General features: G+C 39.6%; 1 protein-coding gene across 1 annotated transcript; it reads left to right on the forward strand.

Moving 5' to 3' along the window:
• The first annotated feature begins 11,632 nt into the window (after window positions 1-11,632).
• LOC106091298 (trypsin zeta) lies at window positions 11,633-12,531 on the forward strand. The gene has a single exon (XM_013257777.2). The coding sequence runs from the start codon at window positions 11,658-11,660 to the stop codon at window positions 12,495-12,497; it is 840 nt and encodes a 279-aa protein (XP_013113231.2). The 5' UTR covers window positions 11,633-11,657; the 3' UTR covers window positions 12,498-12,531.
• Window positions 12,532-14,319: the final 1,788 nt, after the last annotated feature.

The raw sequence follows: 14,319 nt of genomic DNA on the forward strand, positions 1-14,319 counted from the left end.
TCTAGAGGGCGCAATTCTTGTCCGATTTGACTGAAATTTTGCATGAAGTGTTTTATTATAACTTCCAATAACTGTGCTAAGTATGGAGTAAATCGGTGTAGAACCTGATATAGCTTCCATTTAAACCAATCTGGGGTCTTGGCTTCTTGAGCCTCTAGAGGGCGCAATTGTCATCCGATTTGGCAAAAATTTTTGTACAACGTGTCTAATATGGTAATATGGTATATGGTTCAATATACGTGTCTAATATGGTCTGACTCGATCAATAGCTTGATACAGCTCCCATATAAACCTATCTCCTGATTTTGCTTCTTGAGCCGCTACAAGTCGCTATTCTTACCTGAATGAACTGAAATTTAACTCAATGTCTTCTACAATGGTCCAAATCAGACTAAAATTTGATAAAGCTTCAATAGCAAAGTAGTTCTTATTCAATATTCTTTGTTTGCCTAAAAAATGATACCGCGCATAGAACTCGACAAATGCGATCCATGGTGGAGGGTATATAAGATTCGGCCCGGCCGAACTTAACACGCTGTTACTTGTTTTTTTGAAAATCAAAAAAAGTCAACTTTGAAAGGCCATATCTTCTAAACAAAAAATCTGACATTTTGTGGGTAGCATTTTTGAAATCTTTGGAATGTTTTATTTAAGTTAGGTTCTTTCAAAATTGTGTAGGTGCACATCAAAATTTTGATTTTTGCCATCTGTTTCCTCAATCTGCGACATAGTTCGACGTTCGTATCGAGTATGGTCTATGTGGCTGTCATATATACCGATCTCCCGATTTATGTTTAAGGCCCATAAAAGCCGTTTTTATTAACAGATTTCGCTGAAATTTGGCTCATTGAGCTGCGTTAGACCCTTCGACAGCCATGCCCTGTATGTTTCAAATCGGTCTATATTTGGATGTATACTGCCATTTTTTCCGATCTACCGATTCAAGGTCTAGGAACCATAAAAGTCTGATTTATTGCCCGATTTCGCAGAATTTTAGTACACATCAGTACTGAATATAGTGTAGATCGGACTATATTAAGATATAGCTACCATTGAGATCAATCCTCCGTTTTATGGTAGAGGTCAGTATATTGTGTCAGACCCCTCGACGTACCTGAAGAGTTTGGTCTAGATCGAATCATATTTCAAAATAGTTGCTAAGGCTTCATAAATAGTGTATTTTTTATCGGACTCCAGACTCCCTCCGGATGATGAAAAAGGACCTTGTTCAATTTAAAATGAAAAAAAAAAATGCGTTTTTATTTGAAATTCCATAGAAAAAGTACAAGATCGTTGTGGATCTTGTACTTCGGCAACATCAACGGTTGACTCAACCGTCGGTGTGTTAATATGTATATCCGACGTGGTGGGTACCCAAACTTCGACCCGACCGAATTTAATGCGACCCTACTTTTTCAATTTTAAAGTTGATTAATCTCCAAGTGCAATGTAATACCATTTTATAGTCCTTATTTCAGAAGTTATCCCCTGGACTTAGAGGGCTTCTACTATGTTTCTCTTTAATCCACACCTCATTAGGGTCAATGATAAGAAAACTTATTGTATTATTCTGATACCTTTAAGTTTCTATATAAAATGATTACCATTGATTGGAAGTTATTCAGTTTTTTTATTTCTGTAGACAACAAAATGTTGTCTTTCTTGGTGGTTATTGTTTTGATCAACTCAGCTTTTGCGGTGTTTTCGCCCAATGACTTTAGTGGGCGTATAGTGAATGGCGTCAATACCACCATCCAAAAGCATCCCCATCAGGTGTCGTTGCAAACCACTGATGGTCGTCATTTTTGTGGTGGCTCCATCATCAGTGAGGACATCGTTGTTACCGCTTCCCATTGCCTCATGAACTTGGAAGGCCCTCATGAATTGAAAGTGCGTCTTGGCGCCACAGAATACAATACAGGCGGAGAATTGGTATCAGTCAAATCTTTTAGAATGCATGAGAATTTCGACACTGAGTTAAGGACAAATGATGTTGGTGTGGTGAAATTATCCTCACCAGTCAGAGAATCTTCCAGAGTGCGTTACATAAAATTGACAGAGAAAACTCCTCCCACAGGCACTCGCGGCACCATCACTGGCTGGGGCGCTTCTTGTTTCCTTGTCTGTGACTTGGTGACACACTTACAAGAAGTCGAGGTAGAGATCGTTGATTACAAGACTTGTGCTTCTAGTGAATACAATTATGGATCTGAAGTCCGGGAGACCATGGTCTGTACCTATGCTGTGGAGAAGGGATCTTGTCAAGGTGATTCTGGTGGCCCTGTGGTTGTGGCAGGCAAATTGGTAGGCCTCGTTTCTTGGGGTGCCGGTTGTGCTGTCCCTGGTTTTCCTAGTGTCCATGCTGATGTGGCTTCTGCGCGCAGCTGGATTGAAAAGGTAGCAAAGGAGTTGTAAAAATGTCATTGTTTTTTTATAAAGAAAATGTTAAACTTTAAAAAAAGTTCTTAATTTAAATTAAAGCTAAAATAAAATTTTAAAGTTTAATTTTCTTAGAATTTAGATGAACTTTTAAATCAAGAGTTCCTTATTTAAGTACATTGTCATTTAGATTGTCCAAGCATTGAAGACATTGAAGAAAATGTCAATAGGATTACGACTGCACTGATGGGGTCCTTCGAAGATAGTTGTCCTCTTTGGGAAAAGAAATCAGCCCAAGAAAAATCCTGGATGACCGGGGAGATTCGCAAGCGTGTGTAGCAGTCTCGCTCCGGTGGAGGTTTATCTGGATTACCTCAATCATTGGTCCTCCAGTAAATGGACATCTTGGGAGTAGGTGATGATCTCATCGTCTGCTCCCTGTTCCTTAGGCTGTATTGAGTTTCCCATCACTGCACTCCCTGATGTTTTAATATTAGAATCTTTGCATATCCTAGTCTTCCGAGTCTTGAGAAAGTCGGTAATGATTTCATCATCGGGTCCCTGTTCGTTAGGCTGTATTGACTCTAACGTCCCTACACTGCCTGATGTTGATAAATGCATTATCAAAGGCCTTACAAGTGAAATTCGGGAGATACATGTATATGGGAGCTATGTCTAAATCAGATATCTATGAAATTTACCAGTGACCAGAAGAGTGTAAAGGTGGAATTACATAGGTACCACGCGCATCACTTTTGCGTACTTAAGCAGTAAAATGCGTTAAAAAATTGGGTCCACCGTAGCGCAGATGTTAGCATGTCCGCCCACGACGTTGAACGCCTGCGTTCGAATCCAGACGAGAACATCAGAAACATTTTTTCGGCGGTGATTATCCCCTCCTAATGCTGGCGACATTTGTGAAGTACTTTGCCATGTAGAAAAGAGACAAAGAGGTGTCGCACTGCGGCACGCCTTTCTGACTCGGCTATAAAAAGTAGGTTCCTTATAATTAAGTTTAATTTGAATCGAAGAGCACTCATTGATATGTGAGAAATTTGCCCCAACTCCTTAATGGAATTTTCATAGGCAAAATTTGCATTTGCATGTTGAACTACGACGTGGTCATGATGTTTTTGGCCATTTCCCTACAGGAAAACTTTATTTTTGTCCTGTCTTCCTTTATGCTGAAGACTCTTGAGAGGTTGATAAAAACATATCTTAAGGCAAAGATCGCTGGAGATAGCCTTTCTCGGTAACAGGATGTATAATTGTATAAATTGTATATAAGCGGCAAGGCCTCTGAAACTGCCCTTCACGAACTAGTCGCCTACATAGAGAGCTCACTCGCTGTCAAGGAATATACAACGATGACGTTTCTTGAAATTAAAGGTGCTTTCAATAATATAAAACCGATGGCATCTACACTTCCCTATTAAAGTTTATTAATAACTTACTTGCTAAAAATGCATTACGGCAGGCTTGGAATCTTTAGATCTAAAAAGATGGGTCAGAAGAGGAACTACTTAAGGAGGTGTACTGTCTCCTCTACTTTGGAATATGGGAAAAAAAGGTTGTAAAAGTAGTAGCTGTAGAACGTTCAATGCTATATGGTGTTGTGGTCTTGTGGACGACGCTTTAAAAGTCAATCCACTATTCAATACTCAGCCGGATCCAAAGGATGGCTTGTTTGTGCATTACACCAACACTGATATGACGACACCATCTGATGCACTGAATTCAACGCTACGCCTAATGCCTCTAGGCAGTGAGGCTAGACAAGTTGATGCAACCATTGCAGTGTTAACTGTGATACAATGCCGGATATTCCAGGCATTGTGGGTTGCACTCTGCCTGACTCACTTATTGATAACAAGTACAAGCGTGCTAAGTTCGGCCGGGCCGAATCTTATATACCCTCCACCATAGATCGCATTTGTCGAGTTCTATGCGCAGTATCTCTTCTTAGGCAAACAAAGAATATTGAATAAGATCTGTTGTGCTATTGGAGCTTTATCAAGTTATAGTCCGATTCGTATTAGAATTGCGCCTTGTAGGGGCTCAAGAAGCAAAATCGGGAGATCGGTTTATATGGGTGCTGTATCAAGCCATTGATCGATTCAGACCATATGAGACACGTATGTTGAAGGTCATAATAGAAGCCGTTGTACAAAATTTCTTCCAAATCGGATGACAATTGCGCCCTCTAGACGCTCAACAAGTCAAGATCCTAGATCGGTTTATATGTCAGCTATATCATACTTAGCACAGTTATTGGAAGTCATAACGAAATCTTAGCCAAATCGGATGAGAATTGAGCGCTCTATGAGCTCAAGAAGTCAAGATCCAAGATCGGTATATATGACAGCTATACTAGGTTATGAACCGATTTGAATTATACTTAACACAGTTGTTGGAAGTGATACCAAAACACTACGTGCAAAATTTCAGTATAATCGGGCGAGAATTGCGCCCTCTTGAGGCTCAAGAAGTAAAGACCCAAGATCGGTTTATACGGCAGCTATATCAGGTTATGTACCGATTTGCGCCATACTAAGCACAGATATTGGAAGTCATAACAAAACACCTCATGCGAAATTTAATCCAAATCGATTGAGAATTGCGCCCTCTAGAGGCTCAAGATCACAAGACCCCAGATCGGTTTATATGGTAGCTATATCAGGTTATGTACCGATTTGCGCCATACTTAGCACAGATATTGGAAGTCACAACAACCACCTCATGCAAAATTTCAGTCAAATCGGACGAGAATTGCGCCCTCCAGAAGCTCAAGAATTCAAGACCCAAGATCGGTTTATATGGCAGCTATATCAAAACATGGACCGATTTGGTCCATTTACAATCCCAACCAACCTACACTAATAAGAAGTATTTGTGCAAAATTTCAAGCGGCTTGCTTGACTACTTCGAAAGTTAGCGTGCTTTCGACAGACAGACGGACGGACGGACAGACGGAGGGACATTGCTAGATCGACTTAAAATGACATGAAGATCAAGAATACATACACTTTTTGGGGTCTCAGACGCATATTTCGAGGTGTTACAAACAGAATGACGAAATTAGTATACCCCCATCCTATGGTGGAGGGTATAAAAATACTGCACCACCTTTCTTATGAAACCGATTGTAACTATATATCCATGGTTATGGAAGTTACACAGACTACTATAAGGATGGATCCAAACTAGACGACCAAGTGGGCTTTGGCATGTTCTATGAACAACTTGGATTGGTCATATCGAGATCTATCCCCCAACGAGATGGCTGAACAGTTCAAAATTCACCTGTTCTGAGTGTCGGACCACAAAGATATCCCAGTTAATTGCAGAGCCGACGAGCTTGCAAGTGTTAGGCAGTTCCTACAACAGCCTAACACATTCCAGGAAATCTGTAATCTGTAGGTATGCCTCTAGCGAGATGTAAGCTAAGACTTCAGAATCAGGCCCGAAGGGCAACGAAAGACAGATGGTCACAATGTGAGGGCTTTGAACACTCCAAAATTATGTATTATGCATGTAGAACAGACGTCTCAGTCATTGTGTTCGCCAAGACTTCTCATTGACTGATCGTCAAACATGAAGACAGACTGAAGGTTGCAAATAATGAGTTTTGCCGAAGTTGTGATGTGAACATCACAACTTCGGCAGATGTGAACATTTGCAAGTTGTTGGGCTTTCTAAAGCGATCTGGATGGTTCAACGGTAGGAACTCGATAGAATCTTCCTTCTTTTGGTCCTATGGTATAATAAGGGACGAAAACGTCATGGTGAGTCTGATGGCAGACTGCCACTTAAACCTAAACTAACCCACAGCTGTGCTTTGGTTTATTTTCTGGGCGTTTACATAAACGTTCCATATTAGCCAGATTGGATTTTGACCACATCGAAGACAATACCTAAGCGAAAGATTTTTTTAAATAAAACTATTTAACCTTCACATACTTTTGGGAGCTTGACAGCGATCAATGAAATTTTGTTATTGGGATTTCGGATTACTTAAACTGGTAAGCAATAAATCTACATTTCGTCCAAAGTCAGCTTTGTTTCAATACGAAATTTATTGAAAATTGTGGTAAACAGCAAATTTTTCCAACATTACTTTTAAAGGAAATTTCATTAAAATTTCTTTTCTATAGGAAATTTTCTAAAAATGTCCTTGCTGTAGGAAATTGTATCAAAATTTCATACCTGAAGGCAATTTAGCCGAAATTTAATTTTTAAAATTTTGAAAAATATTTTATGGCTTGCCCAAAAAGTAATTGAGGATTTTTCATATGGTCGGCGTAGACAAATTTTTTCACAGCTTGTGACTCTGTAATTGCATTCTTTCTTCTGTCAGTTATCAGCTGTTACTTTTAGCTTGCTTTAGAAAAAAAGTGTAAAAAAGTATATTTGATTAAAGTTAATTCTAAGTTTTAATAAAAATGCATTTACTTTCTTTTAAAAAATCCGCAATTACTTTTTGGGCAACCCTATATTTTGGTAGGAAATGTTAACAACATTTTTATAAGCGATCTTAACCAACATTTTATTTCTTTATCAAAATTTGACTTCTTTAGGAAATTTTGTCAAAATTTAATTTCTTTTATCAAAATATATTTTTATGGAAAATTTTTAATATCCAATTTTTTTGCGAATTTGCATTCTTTTACGAAAATTTGTCCAAATTTCATTTTTACAGGAAATCTTGCTAACTTGTGGTGTGTGGGAAATTTTGTCAAAATAAAATTTCATTGGGAAATTTTTCTAATCTCTATGGAAAATTTTCTCAAAATTTCATTTCTATAGAAAATATATGTCAAAGTTTAATTTGCTTTAATTTTTAATTTTTGTTTGTTTCTCTTTCTAGAGGAGCTCAATGATCGGAGATGCAAATGGAAAATGAAAGCCAAAGATAGCAACACACACCAACCACTATGGGACGCGTTTCGTCTTTGGTTAGAAGACTTTTCAACCATATTAGGTGTGATACCTTCAAGCGCCGTGCGTTGGTATGCTGTATTTGAATGGTATTAATAGCGAAGACGCATCTATGATACAATTACTACATTAACCAAGCTCGACAACCCTGCTTATTACATGTACTTTTCCCAATGCATGTATTTTTGTGTAATGACAGACATTCTGTCTGTGGCAAATTACACTTCTTCCGTACTACACATGATTTTGTTCATCTGTTGGAAGTTGTATTGATGGCTTCAAACGCTAAGACAAAGACAATGGCTCTCGCTGTTGCTCCGCCTAGCAAGCGCCTAGCTTTACTCCTTCGAAAGTTATCGTGCTTTCGACAGACAGATAGACGGGCGAACGGACATGGCTAGATCGACATAAAATGTCATGACGATCAAGAATTTAAATACTTCATGGGGTCTTAGACGAATATTTCGATGTGTTACAAACGGAATGACAAATGACAAATTTTTATTCTACACGAAATTTCGCCAATATTTTTATTCTATTGAAAAAATTTCTATTCAAAAAGAAGTTTTGTCAAAATTTCTATTTTAAGAATTTTACCAAAATCCATTTTTATACTCATTACCGAAGGATGGCATTATGTCATTCCGTTTGCAACGCATCGAAATATCCATTTCCGAACCTATAAAACACGAGTATATATATTCTACATCGTCGTTAAAATCTAAGAGATGAAGCCATATCCATCCGTAGTTCTTTTAAAATCGCGCTACAGTCTTTAAAAATAGAGATATTAAGTTCAAACTTTGCACAGATTCTTTTTTATACGCACCTCCGAAGGATGGGGGTATATTCATTTTGTCATTCGTTTGCAACACATCGAAATATCCATTTCCGACCCTATAAAGTATATATATTCTTGATCAGCGAAAAAATCTAAGACGATCTAGCCATGTCCGTCCGTCTGTCCATCTGTCCGTCTGCCCGTCTGTCTGTTAGAAAAATACAGAACTTGAGCTGAAACTTTGCACAGATTGTGTTTTTGTCCATAAGCGGGTTAAGTTCGATGATGGGCTATATCGGACTATATCTTTATATAGCCCCCATATAGACCGATCCGCCGATTTGGGGTCATAGGCCCATAAAAGCCACATTTATAATCCGATTTCGCTGAAATTTGACACAGTGACTTATCTCAAGCTTTTCAACATCCGTGTCGTATTTGGTTCAGATCAGTCTATATTTAGATATGGCTACAAAAAAACCAAATTTTTTTGAACAATATCCACTCAATCCATGTCAAATGTGGTCCAAATCGGACCATATTTCGATGGGGGCATAAATTATGCATTTTTCATCGGATTATGACGAAAGGTGGTTTACATTTATACCCGAGGTGGTGGGTATCCAAAGTTCGGCCCGGCCGAACTTAACGTCTTTTTACCTGTTTAAGTTCGAAGATGGTCCATATCGGACAATATCTTGATATAGCCCCCATATAGACCAATCTGCCGATTTAAGGTATTAGGCCCATGAAGGCCACATTTATTATCGGATTTTGCAGAAATTTGAAATAGTGAGTTACATTGGGCCACTCGACTTTCTTGTTTAATTTGGCCCAGATCGATCGAGATTTGGGTATAGCTGCCATATAGTCCGATATATCGATTTACGGTCTTGGCCCATAAAAGGCGCATATATTCTTAGATTTCGCAAAGATTTGACACAGTGACTTATGTTAGGCTTTTCGATATTCGTGTTCTATTTATATGGTTCAGATCGGTCTTTTTTGGATATAGCTGCCAAAAAGACAAATGTCTTTTATACCCACCACCATAAGATGGGGGTATACTAATCAAGTCATTCCGTTTGTAACACCTCGAAGTATTGATCTAGGAGTCCATAAAGTATATATTTTTGATCGTCTCGACATTCTGAGTCGATCCAGCTATGTCCGTCCGTCCGTCCGCCTTTCGAAATCACGTTAGCGGTCAAACGCGCAAAGCTAGCCGGTTGAAATTTTTCACAGATACTTAATATTGATGTAGGTCGTTGGGGATTTCGAATGGGCCATATCGGTTCAGATTGGGATATAGCTCCCATATAAACCGATCTCCCGATTTGACTTCTTGAGCCCTTACATGCCACAATTTTTATCCGACTTAGCTGACATTTTGCTTGTGATTTTCCGTTATGACTTCAACAACTGTGCAAAGTACAGTCCAAATCGGTCAAGAACCCGATATAGCTCCCATATAAACCGATCTCCCGATTGGACTTCTTGAGCCCTGGAAGCCGCAATTGTTATCCGATTTAGCTAAAATTTCGCATGTGGTTTTCCGTTATGACTTCAACAATTATGCCAAGTACGGTCCAAATCGGTCAAGGACCCGATATTGCTTCCATATAAACCGATCTCCCGATTTGACCCCTGGAAGTCGCCATTGTTTGTTTTGACTCTCAACAACTTTGCCAAGTACAGTCCAAATCGGTCTATAACCAGATATAGCTCCCATATTTTAACAGAATCCATGGTAGTGGGTTCCCAAGATTCGGCCCGGCCGAAATTGGCACGCTTTTACTTGTTACTTGTTAAATTTTATCAAATTTTTTTCTTGGTTAAAGTTTAATTTTCCCAATTTGGTGAAATATTGCTTTGTCTGAAAGTATTCTAAAGCGAATCCCAATATTTTTTTTTTGTCTTACTCTGGTTATCTCCAAAATTTGATAAGACGTTACTTAAACTACATTTACAAAAACTTTGGGATGAATGGATTTTAAGAACTTAAGTCCATTTATAACAAATAAAAAGGCGTTAAGTTTAGCCGGGATGAATTTTGGATACCCACCACCTCGGGTATATATGTAAACCATCTTTATTCATAATAAGGTGAAAAATTAGTTATTTATGCCCCCATAGCAGCTATATCAAAATATGGTCCGATTTGGACCAAATTTGACACGGATATTGAGTGGTCTAATAAGTACAAGTCATTGTTTAATTTTGTAGAACAAAAATTGCTCTTTTTGGTAGCCATAACCAAATATAGACCGATCTGAACCATATACGACACGGATGTCGAAACGCCTAACATAAGTCACTGTGTCAAATTTCAGCGAAATCGGATTATAAATGTGCCTTTTATGGGCCCAAAACCTTAAATCGAGAGATCGGTCTATATGGCAGCTATATCCAAATTTAGACCATCTGGGCCAAATTGCAGAAAATTTTCGAAGAGCCTAACGCAACTCACTGTACCAAATTTCGGGGAGATCGGTCTATATGGCAGTTATATCCAAATCTGGACCGATCTGGGTCAAATTGCAGAAAGTTTTCGAAGAGCCTAACACAACTCTCTGTCCCAAATTTCGGCGAAATCGTTTAATAAATGCGCCTTTTATGGGCCGAAGACCTTAAATCGAGAGAACGGTCTATATCGCAGCTATATCCAAATCTGGACCGATCTGGGCCAAATTGCAGAAAATTTTCGAAGAGCCTAACGCAACTCACTGTACCAAATTTCGGGGAATTCGGACATAAAATGCGCCTTTTATGGTCCCAAAACCCTAAATCGATAGATAGGTCTATATGGCAGCTATATCTAAATCTGAACCGATCTAGACCAAATTGAAGAAAGATGTCGAAAAGCCTAACACAACTCACTGTCCCAAATTTTGGCAAAATCGGTTAATAAATTCGCCTTTAATGGGCCCAAAATTTTAAGTCGAGAGATAGGTCTACATGGCAGCTATATCTGGACCGATCTGGGCCAATTGAAGGAGGATGTCGACTGTCCTAACACAACTCACTGTCCCAAATTTCAGCAAAATCGGAAAATAAATGTGTATTTTATGGGCCTAGGACCCTAAACCAGCGGATCGGTTTATATCTTCGAACATAACCTGCTTATGAACAAAAAAAGAATCTGTGCAAAGTTTCAGCTCAATATCTCTATTTTTAAAGACTGTAGCCTGATTTCAACAGACAGACGGTCAGACGGACGGACATGGCTAGATCGTCTTAGATTTTTACGGTGATCAAGAATAAATATACTTAGGGTCGGAACTGGATATTTCGATACTTTTGTAATTTATTTGTCAGACCAAGTTGAAGATTATTTTTAAAGGGAAACTTGGGAACGATCCTAAAACTACTATTTTATCTCAATTTTTTCTTTAAGTGTACAGTATCGTACCATCAAGTTCCCATCTAATCATTTGAAGCTTATGATTTATATTTTTTTTAAATCGATTTCTATTGATAATCTCCAAAGCGATTTGGTGTTTTGCTAGAAAAAACACAGTTTAGCGGGGTTTAGTTTCTTGCTGAACTTCCGATTAACATGAACCGTCTATTCTCTCTGACTTTGCTGCTGCTGCTGGTGGGTCTAACTTTGGCTGCTTCCCTACCTTTAAACAGCAATGAGGTTGACATTGAACCCTCTTTGAGGTTGGATGGACGTATTGTAGGCGGTTATCCCGTGGACATCACCAATCATCCCCATCAGGTTTCCATGAGACGGAGATCGTGTGAGACTTGCCCTTACACCCACTCTTGTGGCGGCAGTATTTACAATGAGAAAGTCATCATAACCGCCGCCCATTGTGTTAATGGACGTTTTGCGGAGAACTACACCATTGTGGCTGGCACCAGCAAAAGAAATACAGCCGATGGTGTGGTAGTGCGAGTGGAAAAAATTGTGATGCATGAAGACTACAATGGCGCCGTATATACCAACGATGTGGCTCTGATGATTCTGGCCTCCCCTCTGCCTTTGAATGGTATAACCATGGCCCCGGTGGCCTTGGCCACTGAAGTTCCACCCCATGGCTCGAAATCGGTTATAACTGGCTGGGGCACTATTCAATCGGGTGGTTTTGCTTCCGACCAATTGTTGGCCGTCAATGTGCCCATTGTTAGCAACGAGCGCTGTGATGACTACTATGCTGTCTCATATGGCCCCGGACGCATTACGGACAGCATGTTGTGTGCCGGTGTGGAGGGTGAAGGAGGCAAAGATGCCTGTCAGGGTGATTCTGGCGGTCCTTTGTTGGTGAATGGCAAACTGGCTGGCATTGTTTCATGGGGTCGCAGTTGTGCCCTGGGCGATTATCCCGGAGTCTATGCCAATGTGCCTTATTTGCATGATTGGATTATGACCAACATTGAGGCTAATCTATAGAGAGAATGAACTTTTCACATTAAAATAATAAAATGGAAGAATTTATTCACATATTTTTGGGAGTGTTTTTTTCTTTCAATTTGGGTTTATTGATTTTGATTATTGCAAAAGCGTTGGACTTATCTCACAAATGGTAGACTTCTGATAAGCTACTGCGATAGTCGTTATTGTTAAACAAAGGCATTAAAAAGGTTGTAAAATGAATTGGGCTATAATAGGAGAATTATGAGTTAATTTAAAAATTGTAGCACTTAGAGAAATTATGTGTGGGTCAAAGAATAAAAAGCTATTTTTAAACTAGAAACGCTTGTGCCCACCTTTGTTGTGTGAGGAGCAGTCCCTCCCGCCTGGAGAACGTCTACAGAACCTTTAAAACCGTGAAGACTTCAACCTACTACTTAACATTTGATAGGTACATTGTCGGGTCTTAGTGCTCATTTTGAGGGGATATTGGAGTCTCAGATCACCGAAATCAAAATTGCGAAGGGATACGGAAGATTGCAGCAGGCTTTATGAGTTAATTCAATCTTCCGGCATTTGGTAGATGAAGATACAGGACAGCCCATAGTTCCAAATTATCTGTAATTTCGTCAGGTAAGGTTCAAATAGGTCTTTAACCGCATATAGCTCCCATATAAACCCCCCTAATTTATCTCTAAAAAAAGTCATTCGAAGAAATGTATCTTTTCACTGCCATGCAGCAAAAAGTTGTACGCACTGTATTTTTACCCAATACACTTCCTCATTTTTTTTTTCCTATCGAGGACGATCAGGTTGGACCTAACATTACCTGAGGTTTAATAGGGTCTTCGCCCACGTTTGTGATACCTTCGGTCAGAGGGTACTGGACTCCTTTTCTTCCACGTGTTTTTGAAGAATCCTCCTATTAAAAAGCTGAACTGATTGGGCTTTTTCAACCTCCTATACTGATCCTATCCAGCGATGTCGCCGTCCCGGTTAGATTAAGTTGAAAAAACAGTGCGGTTATTAATCCGCCCCACGCCACTATTGACATACACCTAAGCCAGTAATCGGCTTGTTGTGCGCTTTAAAAACTAAAAAGTAACCTCGAAAAATATAATCTGAGTTAGGAATTACCTGCTACTTACAAAATCCTTAACTGTTTTCCATATCACTCCCCTAAGTTGGTTCATGACTGGCATTGTGTCCCCACCTGAGTACCGGTGTGTTTTAGTCGCGAAAGCCGGGCAATAACATAGGAAATGCTCCAATGTCTCATCATCTACCCCATATGCCTACACATGCTATCACCTGCCGCATCTTTATTACTTCCTTTCAGGAATAGCCTCGTTCTCATACGATCTGGATTCCCCCATAGAATTTTCGCGGTCCTACCGACTGTTTCGCTGTTTCATAGTGTTACATGCATTCGTCGCCCACACCCTTAAATCGGATTGCGTCGATCCGAAAGGTTTCGGGTTATCCAAGTTTATTGACGGCAGTCCGATGGCCTTCACCGCCAAATCGTCTGCCCAAAACCAAACGATGCGGATCGTGCCATTCTCAGAGAAGGCGTTGATCACTTTCTTACACTGCAAGACTGTTCGTGACCTTACCGTCCTGGTTGTTATTGCGCTTATGGAAATTTTACTGTCCGTAAAAATGTTCACACTCCACGTTTTCGAGTTAGCATCACACCACCTCATGCATTCCAAGATCGCCCGGATCTCCGTCTGCAGGACCGTATTATGGTCAGGCAGTCTAAAACAGATCTCAGTCCCTGGGTTCTCAATGTACTTACAAGCCCACTCTGGTTTATAGCTCTGATCCAACCGTGTGACATGATCTTTCAGATGACAAT

This window comes from Stomoxys calcitrans, chromosome 5, assembly GCF_963082655.1.
Source record: "Stomoxys calcitrans chromosome 5, idStoCalc2.1, whole genome shotgun sequence".
Classification (NCBI taxonomy): Eukaryota; Metazoa; Arthropoda; class Insecta; order Diptera; family Muscidae; genus Stomoxys; species Stomoxys calcitrans.